This window comes from Electrona antarctica (genome assembly GCF_951216825.1).
Source record: "Electrona antarctica genome assembly, chromosome: 5".
Classification (NCBI taxonomy): Eukaryota; Metazoa; Chordata; class Actinopteri; order Myctophiformes; family Myctophidae; genus Electrona; species Electrona antarctica.
In genome coordinates, this window is record NC_136810.1 from 17373405 (window position 1) to 17388447 (window position 15043).

At 44.1% G+C, this 15043-nt stretch overlaps 1 protein-coding gene across 1 annotated transcript; it reads right to left on the minus strand.

The window, feature by feature from the left end:
• Window positions 1-6496: 6496 nt before the first annotated feature.
• Window positions 6497-13716, minus strand: hyal6 (hyaluronoglucosaminidase 6; the record flags this gene model as incomplete). The annotated part of the gene is made up of 4 exons (XM_079502214.1): window positions 6497-6988; window positions 8427-8516; window positions 12669-13531; window positions 13638-13716. The coding sequence occupies 4 exons, from the start codon at window positions 13714-13716 to the stop codon at window positions 6497-6499; spliced, it is 1524 nt and encodes a 507-aa protein (XP_079358340.1).
• Window positions 13717-15043: the final 1327 nt, after the last annotated feature.

Consider the following 15043-nt stretch of genomic DNA (forward strand, 5'->3'; position numbering starts at 1 on the left):
ACACACACACACACACATGCATGATTCTGCATCGATGTGGTGATGTGACATTACGGACATAATCGATGCGTTTGCTGTTGATTTTCCTCTGAAGGCATTCCAGCCTTCCAGGCAATGTTACCTGTTAGCTAAGCTTCATGTGTTAGCTTTCTGCTTCTGACTGGGACAGCGACTAGTCTGGGACAGATCGAGTGACTGAGACTCTGAGTCATAAAGTCATTATTTCGTAAAAACAATTTCAAAGCGGAGATTTGATTCGGAGAGTCTCTTCATCTGTGATTTACAACAGCTGGTCATCACAATACATTGCGGATGCGTTCGCGCACATCTCCCGTACACTCTCAGTAACCTCAGTAGTTAATTTAACTCTGAGTCAGAGTTAAATGAACACTCGTGTTTTTAGTGTGTAAAAAGCTCAATGAGAAGTGCCCTTCTCAGAAAGTCCCTAGTATAATTAGGGTAGGCTATAGGCTACTATATTTTTATTGTCCATTTTATTTTCTTGACAAGTGACAAAGCACCCATAGGTTTTTAGTTCTGCTTGGGGGGAAAACAGTGTCATCATATTAGGACTTGAAATAATAAATATGTTCATTCAGTCAGAACTATTCTGGGTTTAGTTTTAATAGTCATGATAATGAATAATGATATACTGTATTTGGTTAAGTCAAAGCTATGTTAAATCCATCTTTGCCCACTACTAGTATTTGTTACCTTCAGGTGTGCTAATACTACACAGATTAATATACATTTACAAATAACCTATATCTTTATAATTTTTTATATTTGAATTTATTATCAGTTATCGGTATCGGTCTTGAGAAGCAGGATGTTATCAATATCGGTTAAAAAAAAGTAATGGTGATTGGCCATGGTGGTCTGCTGGCCCTGCAATGAGTACTTTTACTTGTAGTACTTTAAGTACATTTTGATGCCGATACTTTTGTACTTTTACTCAAGTACATTTTCAATTCCATACTTTTACTTGTAACGGAGTAGTTTTAAATTGCAGTATTGGTACTTTTACTTAAGTAAAACAATTGAGTACTTTTTCCACCACTGTATGCCTATCTGTTGGCCAGGTATAGTAGTGACTCATCACAACCAAAATGGTGCACCCCCCGAATTTGCATACCAAAGCTGCGAGGTTTGCAAGCCCTATTGTGCAAAATTATGAAGTGTGGCAACGGCTGTTTTTCACTTTCCCTAAAGTTTTATAAATTTTTTGTGAACTAACTGTAAACACTAAACAGCTGGGTTTTGGGATTGCTGTGCATGTGCGACCACTACAGGCTATGGGCTCTGTTGTCACGGTTATGGTCCCCGCAGGCTATAGGATCTTGCTCTGTTGTTGCGGTTACGGTCCCAGACGATGGGACATATTTTAATGATTTAATAGGAAACAGTGAGAGAGAGATGGGGATTAACACGCAGCGAAGGGCGTCGGGATCGGGGCTCGAGGCGCTGGGCTGGTGGACAGGCTTCTATAAACACCACACAGAGAAGAGCCAGTCGGCACCAGTAAGCCCAATCGCTTTGGTTTAAAGTGTCACAAGCGCAATGTTCGAATGAGCGTCCTATTATTATCACAAATGCAACAGCTGAAACAATGTAAACATGGACTTCTCAAGGTTGTGGTGTAAGGAACAGGGTTGTTACACACACAGCCATGATCAAATGAGCAACGGGGTGGAAACATCATATATCCAAAACTGTCACTTTTCAGGATTCAAATTAAAAAGTATCAAAAGCAGCAGATCTACAAGCTCAAAACGTGTTGCTTCGCGCTCGTCCTTCGAGCTTGAACATCTGCTCGACAGCAACTACATACTCCATACTGTGCATGATTCCTATAGGGGATGTTTTGAAGATTTATAACTTCACGTGTGAAACAAAAAACAATAATTACGTTGTAAAGCCTACAGGACCCATTTATGTACATTCCTGTACAGTCCTGTACAGCTGAATAATATTTTTAAATAGGTGTGAGTTGCCGAGGGGTCATTTTCTGCTGTGAAATCCTCCATGTGAGCGTTCAATGGCCATTGTTGCCCCGGTACACATGCGCGCATACACACACACACACACACACACACACACACACACACACACACACACATAAACTCTCACGCTCTCCACTCAAACTCACTCACACATACACCCACACACACAATCTCTCTCTCAATTTTCAAAGGAGCTTTATTGGCGTGAGAAAACTGTTTACATTGCCAAAACAAAAGTAAATCAAACAAAACAATGTAGGCTATGTACAATTACATGGAAATAAAGAAATATGTAAACAGAGCTGTGTTACATGTAACTTAGAGGGAAGGTTGTCTTACAAAACTATACAAACTATACATTTCGCATTTTCCGTCAGAAATAGTTATACATCCATCCATATAGAATCTCTCTCTCTCTCGCTTTCTCTCTCACTCACACACACACACACACACACACACACACACACACACACACACACACACACACACACACACATACCCTTGTTGCAAGAGCGCCATCCAAACAGCCCCTCCTCCTGCTTATTACCCAGAATGTCATTTTTGATGTCATGCCACCGAGGGTTTGGAGAACCTCCCTTTCCCATGCGTGTCATTGGCCCGTGTACCAGACCATTGTTTGATCACGTGACCCCTTTCCCATGCGTCTCATTGGCCCGTGTACCAGACCATTGTTTGATCACGTGACCCGTCCAGACACACTGAGGCTGTGCTCTGTGTTGTGACAGAGTTGTTGACTTATTGCATTGTGTCGCCGCTAAATTGCAGATGCATAAAGAAATTAAATAAAAAAAAGACGACTGATTAAACGTTGGATGGCAACGGGGTGTAATGTACGCGAGAGAGAGAGAAAGACCGGCCAGGAAACTTTTCCATACTCATTATAGTCGAGGATAATTGTAGCTGACCTTGCTGTGAGTAACACATTACTGGGACTGCCTACTACAGTTTGAAGAACTTGACATTTCCCAGGAGAGTTTTCGAGTCTTTTTTTGTAAACTTTATTTTTACATTTCTTCACATGACATTACACAATGAAAACACACAAACATATACAACCCCCCCCCCCCCCTCCCCCTAGGCTAAAAAAAACAAAAACAAAACAAAAGCAACAAAAAACAAAAGGTGGTGGGACAAAGCAGGTCAAAAAGAGAGTCAAGACAGGGACACAGTCCAGATTACAGTTCACTGAAAAGAAAAGTCCTCAACAAACTCCACAAAGGCACTCCAAGCTAGGACAAAGTTTTTTTGGGCTCTGTCCACTCTATACCTGAGTTTTTCCAGGCAGGAATGATAGAACTTCTTGTAGCCATTGTTGAAAAGAAGGTGCCTTATCGGACTTCCAATTAAGGAGGATTAGTCTACGGGCTAATAGGGATGCAAATGCCAAAGTGTTTGCTTGTGGAGATGTGAGTGTACAGTTTGGGGGAATTATGCCAAAAATGGTGGTGTGGAAAGAAGGGGTCACTACTGTTCCACACATATGAGAGAATACGTCAAATATTTGCTTCCAGTAGGTAGTGAGGGAAGGACACGTCCAAAACATGTGGCCTAACAAGGCTGGGGTCTGGCTACATCTTGGGCATCCAGGGTCTGGGATGTTAAAGAGCCTGGCCACTTTATCCCCTGAATAGTGAAGTCGATGTAGTATCTTAAATTGAATTAAACCATGGCGTATTCACATTGAAGAGGTGTGAATACGTAGTAGACTGTCCTCCCACATCTCCTCAGGGAGCTCTACACTCAGATCTCTCTCCCAGGCAGCTTTCGTCTTGTCCCAGGTTACTGGTTTTAGATCCCGTATCAAATCATAAATCACAGACGCACGTTTTTCCCAGTGGGGCTAAATTCCAATATAATGTCCAATTGATTCTTGGGTGGTAAGTAGGGGTATGAAGGAAGCTTTTTCTGAGTAAAACTGCGAATTTGAAGAAACCTAAAGAAATGAGATCTGGGTATATTATGATCTGCATCAAGTGTTTCAAAAGAAATGAACATCTCATCAGAAAAGAGATCACAGAAAAACACCAGTCCATTCCTGTGCCAATGTTGAAATGCATTATCAATCATTGATGGGGGGAAAACTGATTGTTGGCACCAAAGTGCTTTCGGAACTGTAACCATATTCTGAGTGAGGCTCTAACCACCGGGTTTGTAGATTGTATGGTACGGCCAGATGGTAACGGAGAGGTGAGTATTGGCAAAGGATTGGACAACAACTCCATATGGACCCAATCTGGACGACCTTGAAATTTAAATTTACCAGGAGTAAGACTCTCATGTCTAAAAAAACACGGACCCCTAGTAGATGAAGGAATGCCACTGCCTACCTTTTTCCTCCACAACCTTTTCATAATCTGTGTTAAAATGGACCCCTGTGTGTGCATTCTTTATACTCTTGAGTTAAATAACACTTGGGGTTTCGCAGTGTATGTTGGCAACTTTCCTGAGTGAATAATAAACAAATACAGTACCCAGGGACGTATAGATCACTCACTCTATCTTAAAACGATGTGCTGTGAACCTATGGTAGAACAACCTCTAAGCAGTAAATGGTAAATGGTAAATGGTGCATTTATATAGCGCCTTTATCCAAGGTGCTTTACATAGATTGTGCATCAATTCACCCATTCACACACACATTCATACACCGATGGCGGCGGAAACCATGCAAGGCACTAGCCAGCACATCAGGAGCAATTTGGGGTTCAGTGTCTTGCTCAAGGACACTTCGACACTAACTCTGGGGGAGCCCGGGTTCGAACAGGCGACCTTGCAGTTGCCATCCAGGCACTCTACCCCTGAGCCACCGCCGCCCAGCAGTAATAGTAATGTATTAATTTATCCTTTTGTAGTGTATCCTACATGGTTCCGGCGTATACCAACAGATACTGTGTGTGCCCTTCTAAAGCAGTGTTCCCAGACAGTATGCCATGAGACAAGTCCAACAAAAAAAGGGGGTAAAGAGAGTGCCTGCCCACCACCGTGGAGGACTGAGGTTGCAGGTTCGAATCCACCGTGGTGTATGCGGCTTTGTTGAGCGCCACGGGGAGGGAAGCCGGGCGGGGAGGATGATACAATTGTCACTGCATACTGCATGTATTCTTACGGGCTGCGGGGGCAGCACCGGCAGAATGCCCATGAGCACCGCAGTGCGGAGACTGGGGTTCGACTCCACCGCGGTGCATCTGGTTTGCCAGGCATCTATACTAATACAATAGAGGGTATGCGTGTGACATCATCATCAAACCAGGAAGTTATGCAGGAACGCCTACTGAGTGGCAAAAAACTACTTTCTGGCCTTGACAGCCCATACATCCACACAGAAAAGTCATATCTGATTGCATTAAACAACATTAAACAATGTTAAACTCACTTTGCCTGTTGCTTTGCTTTGCTCGATTTGCCACTCGATGTGCCATTCACTTTAAGCATGCGCAATTGCGCATACTCTCTATTGGACGTGCCAGGAGGGTGGAGGGTGGTCTTTGCCGCTACGCAGACTTGTGCATGCTGGGGGCGGAGCCTGCCAGTGGGGAATGTTGAACGGGAGGAGTAGGAAGGAGGAGCTACATCCTCCTGGTGGGGGCTCCTCACTGGCAGGTTTTTTTTTGGGAGGGGAAAGGGTGATTTTCTTTTTTACTATAGCCTATCAGTAGCCTGCTTTGCTCATTTCGCAATACGCAAATGGTCTATATGCATCCAAGTCTTCCACATTCAGCTTGTCGAATCATTGATAGCCAGTCGACTCATTGATAGTGAACGTACGGTCGTGATTTTGTAGGAAACAAAACCGTTCTTTAGTTTGAAGCCACACAATTTGATGTGGTTTTTCATATTTTGGATTATTTGTGTGATGACGTTGACATGATGACATGCATGAGTTAAAAACGTCTTTAATCTCCTTTAAAAAACGGCAACTCGTCCGTCCAGTCTCCCACTCACATGCTCACATTGCTCACGCACACACCAGTGAGGGAGAGAGCGCAGATTTACCTGCACGCTCTCTCTCTCTGTCTCCGTCTCTCTATCTGTGTATATCTCTCTCTCTCTCTGTCTCTTTCTCTCACTCTCACACACGCAAGCTCTGGTGTCTGTCAGTGCGTGATGTTTTTAACTCATGCGTCATCATGTCAACGTCGCCACACAATACAAACTATGAAAAACCACGCAATAATCAAATTAAATTGTGTGGTTTAACGAACTCAACTACAAAATTACAACTGTACGTCCACTATCAACTGTCGGCTGGCGACCGGAAGTGTAGCGGCGGGCCCAGGCTGAACGCAGAAGACTTCTAAACCCTAGACATCATCACTCAATTTAACTTCATGCACAAAAAACATGAAATGATTTTTCTACATACATTTGGGGCAAACCACTGAGAACCACTGGTTCGTGTGGTCTTATAATGCATACAAAACTGAAATGAAAAATATATATATAAAAAGAAAAGTTTGAGAACACACACCTTTCTAAAGTATCAGACACTTGATAATGAGACACAGTCCCAGGAACATGATGATGCACAGACAGGAGAAATGCAGCGACAGCAGAAACAGGATGTCTCCCAGGAGCCCGTTGTCCCTGGGCCGCGGGAAGTGGACGTCCGGTGGCGGCGGCGGACCCTGAGCGGGGGGTGGGGGGGCCTGGGGCATCTCGCAGTAGACCCCCGTCCAGCCCTGGTAGCACTGGCACGTGAACTTGTGCTTCATGTCCAGGATGTCGTGGTTGTTCAGGTGTCCGCTCACGCGGAAGCGCGGGCCGTGGTGGCCCGGGGGGTTGCGGTGCACGTGGAAGAAGCGCGGGTTCAGGTGGAGGTAGGCGCCCGAGTCCAGGCTCTTGCGGACGCACTTGCCGTTCTTCTTGCACAGCGCCTTGCTGCACAGCTTGGCGGCCGACGTCACGTTGATGACGTAGTGGCCCAGCGGCCCGTCGATGTACTTCTTCACCGTCTGGCAGTTTTTCTGCATGCAGGAGTCGAGAGAATAATCAAAACTCAAATTAACTCTATTGAAGTCTAATTTCTAAAGTGACAATTTAAGGCCTTTTAAGACCTTTTTAATACCTCTATGATTAAAACAATTTGCTAATAAAAAGACCATTACTACGTCAAAGGTAACCAACAAACATTGTCAAATATTACTACCTAAGAAAGAGGCACATTTTTTGAAAATAGCCGTACAAGTTCACAACACCTCGCAGTGCGAGTTTGACCTTGCATAGTTTTTTGCATTATGTATCTGTGAAACCGAGCCAAAGTAAATGTAATGGCTATAATTTCATGTGCTCATCAGGGTGGGGGGTCATAACGCGAGCTTGTAGATGGTCTAATGTTCCCCCCAGAATATAGATGCTGGACTTCAGTTGGTTATGGTCCCATCAATATGATACAACAAATTAACATAGTTGTTTCTGACAGCACCGATCAGAGAGATACTAATGTAAATGCTTGGTCTATGTGCCACTTGTAAACAGGATGTTAAAGGAAGCCATAATAATCACGTTGGTCTTCTTCACACGACACCCACACAGCTGCAGCGGAGAGAGATCCACTTATTTCTGGAAACTGTAAGGACTGTAGCGTAACTGTACTGTACTGTAACTGTAGAAACAATCCCAAGGGAACGGAGACAATGCCGGCGGCTGACATCATTCATCCACAAGCCTAATTGTATGCATTGCCACAGTTATGCTATAAGTTATTTTCTAACCCACTGACATTGATGGATGGCGTTCATTTGTCATGTATGACGTACCATGTATAGCAGGTTATGAAATACACAGCAGTCAAAGTATGTGGATTATGTGAGTCCATTTAATTCATCATTCATCACCAGGGTAGCATTTGTTGTTGAGGGACTATGCCTCTGCTTTTGATACCCCCCCCCCCCCCCCTCTCCTGGTCAGACTGAATTAAATACATGTATACAAGCATTGTCTTTTGTCTGATATAAATTGATTTTGTCTGCAAAAATGTATAGCAGACAAATATGTAATAGCAGTTCTACAAGGTCACAACACTATGCATTGCCACGTGTGGTGACCTACAGTATGTAAGGCTTAAATAGTTATGGAAATGTTTTTGATTTTTATTTTTTTCTCAGATGGAACCTTAAGGCCTATTCATACTCCAGTTTTAGGTGGTTTAAAGCTGCTATAAGCAATAATATGTCAAAATGTTAATGACCTAGTCTCTGTGACACACCTAGGGCCCGCAATCTGCATTCAAAGATGTTCCTAGAAGCTTTGTCATTGGTCGAAAAAAAATCCCCGGTCGCAATGACTAACCAATCAGGAAGCAGACAGGCAAATCGACCAATGACAAAATCGACACTGGAGTATGAAACTATGAATACTAGGCCTTTAGTCTTCCCCAGAGCCACGTCATGTCACAATGGTTACCTGGGATCGGGCGTATTCTGACGATCCCCAAAGTACCACTCCTGACGCTCCCAGCGCTGCAGTCTCTCCGATGGTGTGAACCAGGTCACTCTGTAGGACACACACACACACACACACTGTGCTCACACCTTGATAAGACCTTTGCCCTTAAAGCTGCAACCCAGAACTTTTTTTTTTTTTTTGTCAAATATGTTTTTATTGAGAACAAATTATGAATTGTTACGCAAACAATATGATATGAATTACATTTTTCTTTTATAGAAAACAAAAAAAAAGAAAGAAAGAATACAAGGACAAAAAAGAGAAAGAAAACCCTCAACCCTCCCACCCATACTGCTCAGTGAAACCGCATACTATAGAATAAAATAGTAATTTGAAAAATGGAAAACATCTGAAAAGAAAATGGCGTACAGTCAACCATATCAGTGGTATCCTGTCTATTAATTGTTTCTACTCAAGTAATGGACAAGGGGCAGCCAAACTTTATCAAATTGTCTCTCCCTGTTTCTCAGGAAATACCTTATTCTCTCAAGATGAAGTGTACTAGTCATTTCATTTAGCCAATGCTTAAATGCAGGAGCCTCCTCCTTTTTCCAGTGCGTCAAAAATTGTTTTTTTGCTGTAATCAGACCATATGAGAAGAGTTGTTTCTGTGCTCTCGTCAACATAGGCATGGAGTCTGACAAACCCAGTATAATTAGTACAGGATCGGGGTCAATATGAATACTCAAAATATGTGTCTCAAATATCTTAATCCAATATCTTTGTATCCGAGGGCAAAGGGCGAAGCTGTGCAGAAGATTTGCATCTATTGCATTACATTTGTCACAGTGCGAAGAAACAACCCAGAACTTATTTTAATGAATTAAGGGACATTTTAATGGAGTCTGTGTTGGTAGACTATGTTTAGCCTGTGGTAAACCATCCCGGTCACGTGAATACGCAACATTATCATGTGTCTGCATGCAGCTAAGACATTACGATAATGTGAATGAACGCGTCCGGGATGGTTTACCAGGCTACAGTACGTAAATACATACATACATAACTAACACATCTGCAGTGGTTGGATGTGGTCTCTCTATACACTACCATTGAGACATTCAGACCCTGATGTTGACAACTACAGTAGTACTGCCCTGAAGCTCATAGTGAAATATCTCCTGTGGCCAAAAAATTCCATCCTTGTTTTTTTTTTAGGGATTTTCGGCCTTTATTCGTGTGTGAGGAAAACGGGTAGCGAGAGACGGGGAGGGGCACGCATGCAGCACGGGTCGCTGGGTTTGGGATTTGAACCTCCGACTCGCGGTCAGCCTACACTATATATGTGGTATGCGCTCCCAACCAGGCCCTCGCTGCCCGAAAGGACTCCCTGTTGAGCGGTAGAAATAAAATTAGCTTTTCCCACGCGAGAGACCACGGGTTCAACTCCTAGGCGTTACAAGTTGCAATTAAGAGGACAGATTATAGCTTTAAGTGTAATGTTAACATCTGCTTGCAGCCCTGATCCAGATTGTCATCACATGAAAAATAATAGGTCCGCCCGTTCACAGTCAGATCCTCCGTGTTAGTTTAACTCTGCATGATAGTGTACAAATGGAACCGAAAATCGTTCCGTAAGGGTCCATTTGCTTCCATTTCTCTCCAAGTCACAAATGCCTTGAGAATGTTACTGTGTAAAGCAGTCCCTTATAAATATGTTTTTGAACTTTGAAAGGTTGCGTTAGGTCACCCAGCCTTCAGCACTCTTGGAGTTACGAATGCCATAAATTAACACTGAGGATTTGACTGTGTAAGCGATGATCAGTGATCATGTGTTTTGGAACGTTGAAAAGGTCACGTAAGGCCATCTAGCCGGAGGCCTTCCACTCATAGTTCAGTGACAGTCCCCAGACGCTCCCTGAGATTAATGAGCCGCTCATCTCTCCGCGGCTCGGCTTTAGCACACATGTTCATTCATGAGACCGTGACACCATGCCGACTATATGCACAAACAGTCCTGTGTGTGTATAGCTTCTTATCATAAGAACAGTAGCGTAACACGAAAATGCATTTAAAAAAGCAGAAATTCATGTCTTCTTTACCCAACCATTACTAATATCATATCATGTAAAGTAAATCAATGTTTTGATGTTCTTCCTAAGAATTACTTTCAAAGACGGAACAGGTCAGGTGAGGGGACATATACAGGCTTGTTTCCTTTAGGGGGCGGCAGTGGCTCAGGGGTAGAGTGGCTGGGTGGTAACCGCAAGGTTGCCAGTTCGAACCCGGGCTCCCCCAGAATCAGTGTTCTTGAGCAAGACACTGAACCCCTAATTGCTCCTGATGTGTTGGTTGGTGCCCTGCATGGTTTCCGCCGCCATCGGTGTATGAATGTGTGTGTGTGAATGTAATGCACAATCTGTGTAAAGCGCCTTGGATAAAGGCGCTTTATAAATGCACCATTTACCTCCTTTTTGTTGTTCTAATAGCTGATACCGGTTATTCAGGTTTCAGGCACAAAGGCCCTCATTTATCAATTGAGTGTAAAATCTGCCCCAAATTCGAGTGTAGGATTCGTAGTACACCCACGTCGGGTCGGCATTTACAAAGTGATCGCAGACAGCTGATCCTTCCTAATTTCATTCCTAGCAGTAATAAATGTGACGGCTGAAATCAATCTGGCACGCCCTATGAAATCAAGCCTCGCCCTCGTTTTTGCGACATGAACAACTGCAATACGACCTGGAAACCATGGTTACAGGAAAAAAAAAGTTTCACTCGCTTGCCTAAGTTGCCCCCTCCCATACACACACAGACGCACGCACACGCAACTTGTTGTATCTTAAATAAATAAACCTGCATGAATTAAATAAAGCTGTAGGACTACCCTGTCTGTTTCTCCTCTCGCTTCGCTTCCCTTGCTGCCCGCCTCACCCCCCCGCACGCACGCACATATCGCAATTTGCTAGCAACTGTCACTGTGTTGTTAGTTGTATATTAAATTATTAAAGTCTTTATTCATTTAATATACAAGAAGATATATTAGTGAACGAAAACCTGAACCTGTGAACCATGAATTATAACAAATAGGCGCACACACATGCTGCTGTTTTGCAAGGTACATCTCCTGTCCTGTCTGTCTCTCTCTATCACTGTGGTCCGTCCGTGACACCGTGACCAATTGACCATGCACGTTCGACAATTTAAATTGCCTCGCTGTCAACTGTCAATTATATGAATATTGCAGCCAAAACCGTAGCCTCATGTGGCACTGAACATTGGTGGTGGTATGGTGGGCTGCAGGCTGGCTTAGCCTATACTATCTCTGATGCGTTCCCACTTGCGCTGGCACGGCACATTTGGCATTCGAGCGGCGCGTCGGGTTTATTAAACGAGGAGGAGATTGCACATAGGCTACTGTAACTCCAGAAAGACATCGGCCTGCTGTAGATTAGGCTACAGTAGGCTACCCATGTTGGGACTCTCCGCGCTGCAGCACTGCACTATACTCTCCAACGTCCCGTCATGGAAATATTTCAGCACAGACAGCCCAAATCCTCGCATGTATGCGCTCATCATGCAAAACACTGTTTAAATGGCTTACGCATCTAACTTGCAACATTGTTTTTAAATGCGCGATTTTAATTGCTTGCTTGTAAAGTTGGAAATCTCCTACTAATTTCATATGACACAAAGACACATCGTTGATGTATTCCTTTACTTTTTTTTTCTTTTTTACATTTAGCCCATATACATACCTATACAGTTTTATATAAACATTTTAGGAGTGAATACATATGTTTCGATGCCTGTAACAGCCTCTCAGCTGGTCAAACAATGCTGCTCCGCTGTTCTACGACAGAAAAACAGGTGAGGACAAAGCGTACGACAGCTCCCGACCAGACGTGGTTTTTGTCTTGGCTCAAGTTCAAATTCAAATGTTGGCGCAAATCGTAAATGCCGAAAATTGCGGTAATTTCGGCGTACACCCATATTTTGGCGTACGCACGGTTGATAAATGAGGGCCAAAGAACGTGGAGGCCAGTCTATGACATCAGGCATGTATGACGTCAGTACTGTGTGAGTCTCTACTGTTTGTGACGGTAGGCATCTGGTGTTAGTAGTATACTGTGTGTCATATATCTGTACCCAGCACTGCCCAGTTTCTTGCATGGCATAGGCCCAAAAGGGTGTGTTACTAAGACAACAACAAAAAACTGAATTTTGTAGAGTGTCTACAAATGTGTTTATTGCACTGACCTCAGAAAGGACCGTGAAGGTGTACGCGTAGAAAGGTCTGGAGTAAACAAACACAGGCAAAGTGAAGTCTGTGCGAGCGATCGATGCAATCCTCATAGCCTCCTTGACGCGGTAATGGACATACTTCACGGTGTTGGCTGAAGACTTGAGCTCGTAGTCCAAGTAAATGGACGGGTAGAGCGCAGTGCTCTCCTTCCAGAGCCACATCAGATGGTCGTTGCGGACGTGTTCCACGTTGGGACATTCGCCCGTGTAGCGATGCGGGTGCTGTTTGTACCCGTAGTTGTAGCAGTCCGGGAACAGGTAGAATCCCCACAGGCCGTTGGGTCTTCGGCTTTCTGCCAGGCCCAAGGTGGAGTTCATGAAGCTCTGCCCGGCCTTCTCGAACCGTTCCTTAGCCTCCTTCTCAACTTTACTCTCTGGCCACCTGGGATGGAGCTTCCTGATCTGCTCCTTGGACTTGTTGCGGTAGATGTTCTTGGAGCCCCAGTTGCGCACCCACTGTGGCCTCCAGTTCTCCCAGTCGATGACGCCCAGGCCTCGGAAGTCCTTGTGCGGGATCAGATTGTCGATGTCGGCCCTGGCCTTGCTCAGGTGCTTGGACAGACTCTGGTTCTGCGGCAGGCCGCCGTTGACGGGCGCCCCGGAGTTCAGGTAGTACGGGTAGTGCCCGAGGTGGCTGTGGTAGAAGATGGTGACGTTGGGACCGCTGAGGGTCTCGTTGAGGTTGGCCACGATGTCAAACACACTGAGGTCCAGGTCCACTTTGAAGCGCAGGCGGCAGGACTCAGTGGGGGCGTTCCAGACCACCACGAAGGGCCGGTGGGGGATCAGGGGGGCCTGCGATGGTTTCATCAGCTCACCTTCAAGAATCAACAAGGTTAATTTTGTTACTCACATAAGTACAAGCACCAAAACGTTTTTTTTTTTACAACTAATGTGCAAGGGGGTCATTCATATATACTGTACCTTGAACCTCAACCTTCACTCCTACGCAAACCCATAAGGCCAGCACCACCAGGAGGAGATAAGGCCTTATCGGCGCCATGGCCCCGGGTGGTGCTTCATGGATCAATTAGTCGTTGCTAATATCAGACGTGAGAAAAAAGTAGGGAACAGGGAACAAACAACAACAACAACAACAACAGGAGAGTAATTATGTGTTTGCAGAGAAGATAAGGTGATTATGAGCTCCGGTGGGCAGAGATAATCACTACAGCTGGTGAAAGAGTGCTCCAGATTCCACACTCAGCAGCACAATGCCCCTCTGTCCTCAGAGGAAAGGTGGCATGGCATCTCTGACAGAAGCAGCACCTAATTAGATCCTGCCAGTTCCTGCCCAGGCATGTTTGCTGTGGAGATGCCCACAACAGTGGATGTTGTGACATCCCTGTGGGCCGTGTGTGAGTAGAGTGTGGTTACTATAGTTTATAGTACATACACACTGGCTCTCAAAGTGGGGTCCGGGGGTCCCTGAGGTGGTTCCAGGGGTTCTCCAACAAAATTGAAGGAAATACACTTGTTTTGTTTTTCAGCCATTCTACAAATAGATCTGATATTTCTGAAATCTTTTGAAAATATTGACATATCTCTCACGGGGGTCACGGGGGCAAGTGCCCGTAGCACTTGCCCTAGCCTAGCCCCTTAGATAGCACATTATGTAGACTTAGATAGTATTTTAAACAGACTTATAGCTTGTTACGTAGACAGCTCTAGAATTGCACTTTATGTAGTCATAGCACTTTATAGTACACATGTATAATATATTATATAGTATAGTCCCCCCCACCGCCCACCCCTTTTTTTTCCCCTCACTGTATATGTTTCTTTTCCCTTTTTACCTCCTTTATGATGAATTCCTGTTCTGTCTATAGAAGTGTCTATTTGTACGTCTCTAAATGTTTTGATGATTTGAACATGGTGGACCCTATTGGAAACAAGTGTAATGCTTAATTGGGTCGTCCACTCACAGTTAACAGCCTTTGTATTGAGTTTGTGCTTGAAATGTACTGTAATTCTGCAAACTGTTAATACATTCTTCAATCAATCAATCAATCAATCAATAGTATGTATAGTATAGTTTACATAGATACTCCACTGTTACGTTCTTAGTTTACGCATGATTCATGATAACTACTTTTTATATATGTGATGTATGCCATGCTTTTGTTATTGCTTAATGTAAGTCGCTCTGGATTAAGAGCGTCTGCTAAATGCCTAAATTGTAAATTGTAAAATTGTCATAAAACATTTTCAATTGGGGGTCCACATTCTAATTCATGTCATGCACGTACACAGTGCACTTCAACCCTTGCTCTTCATGTCATCTTTCACTTTCTTTGAGAACTCTTTTTTTAAGCTGATTTTGAAGCTGA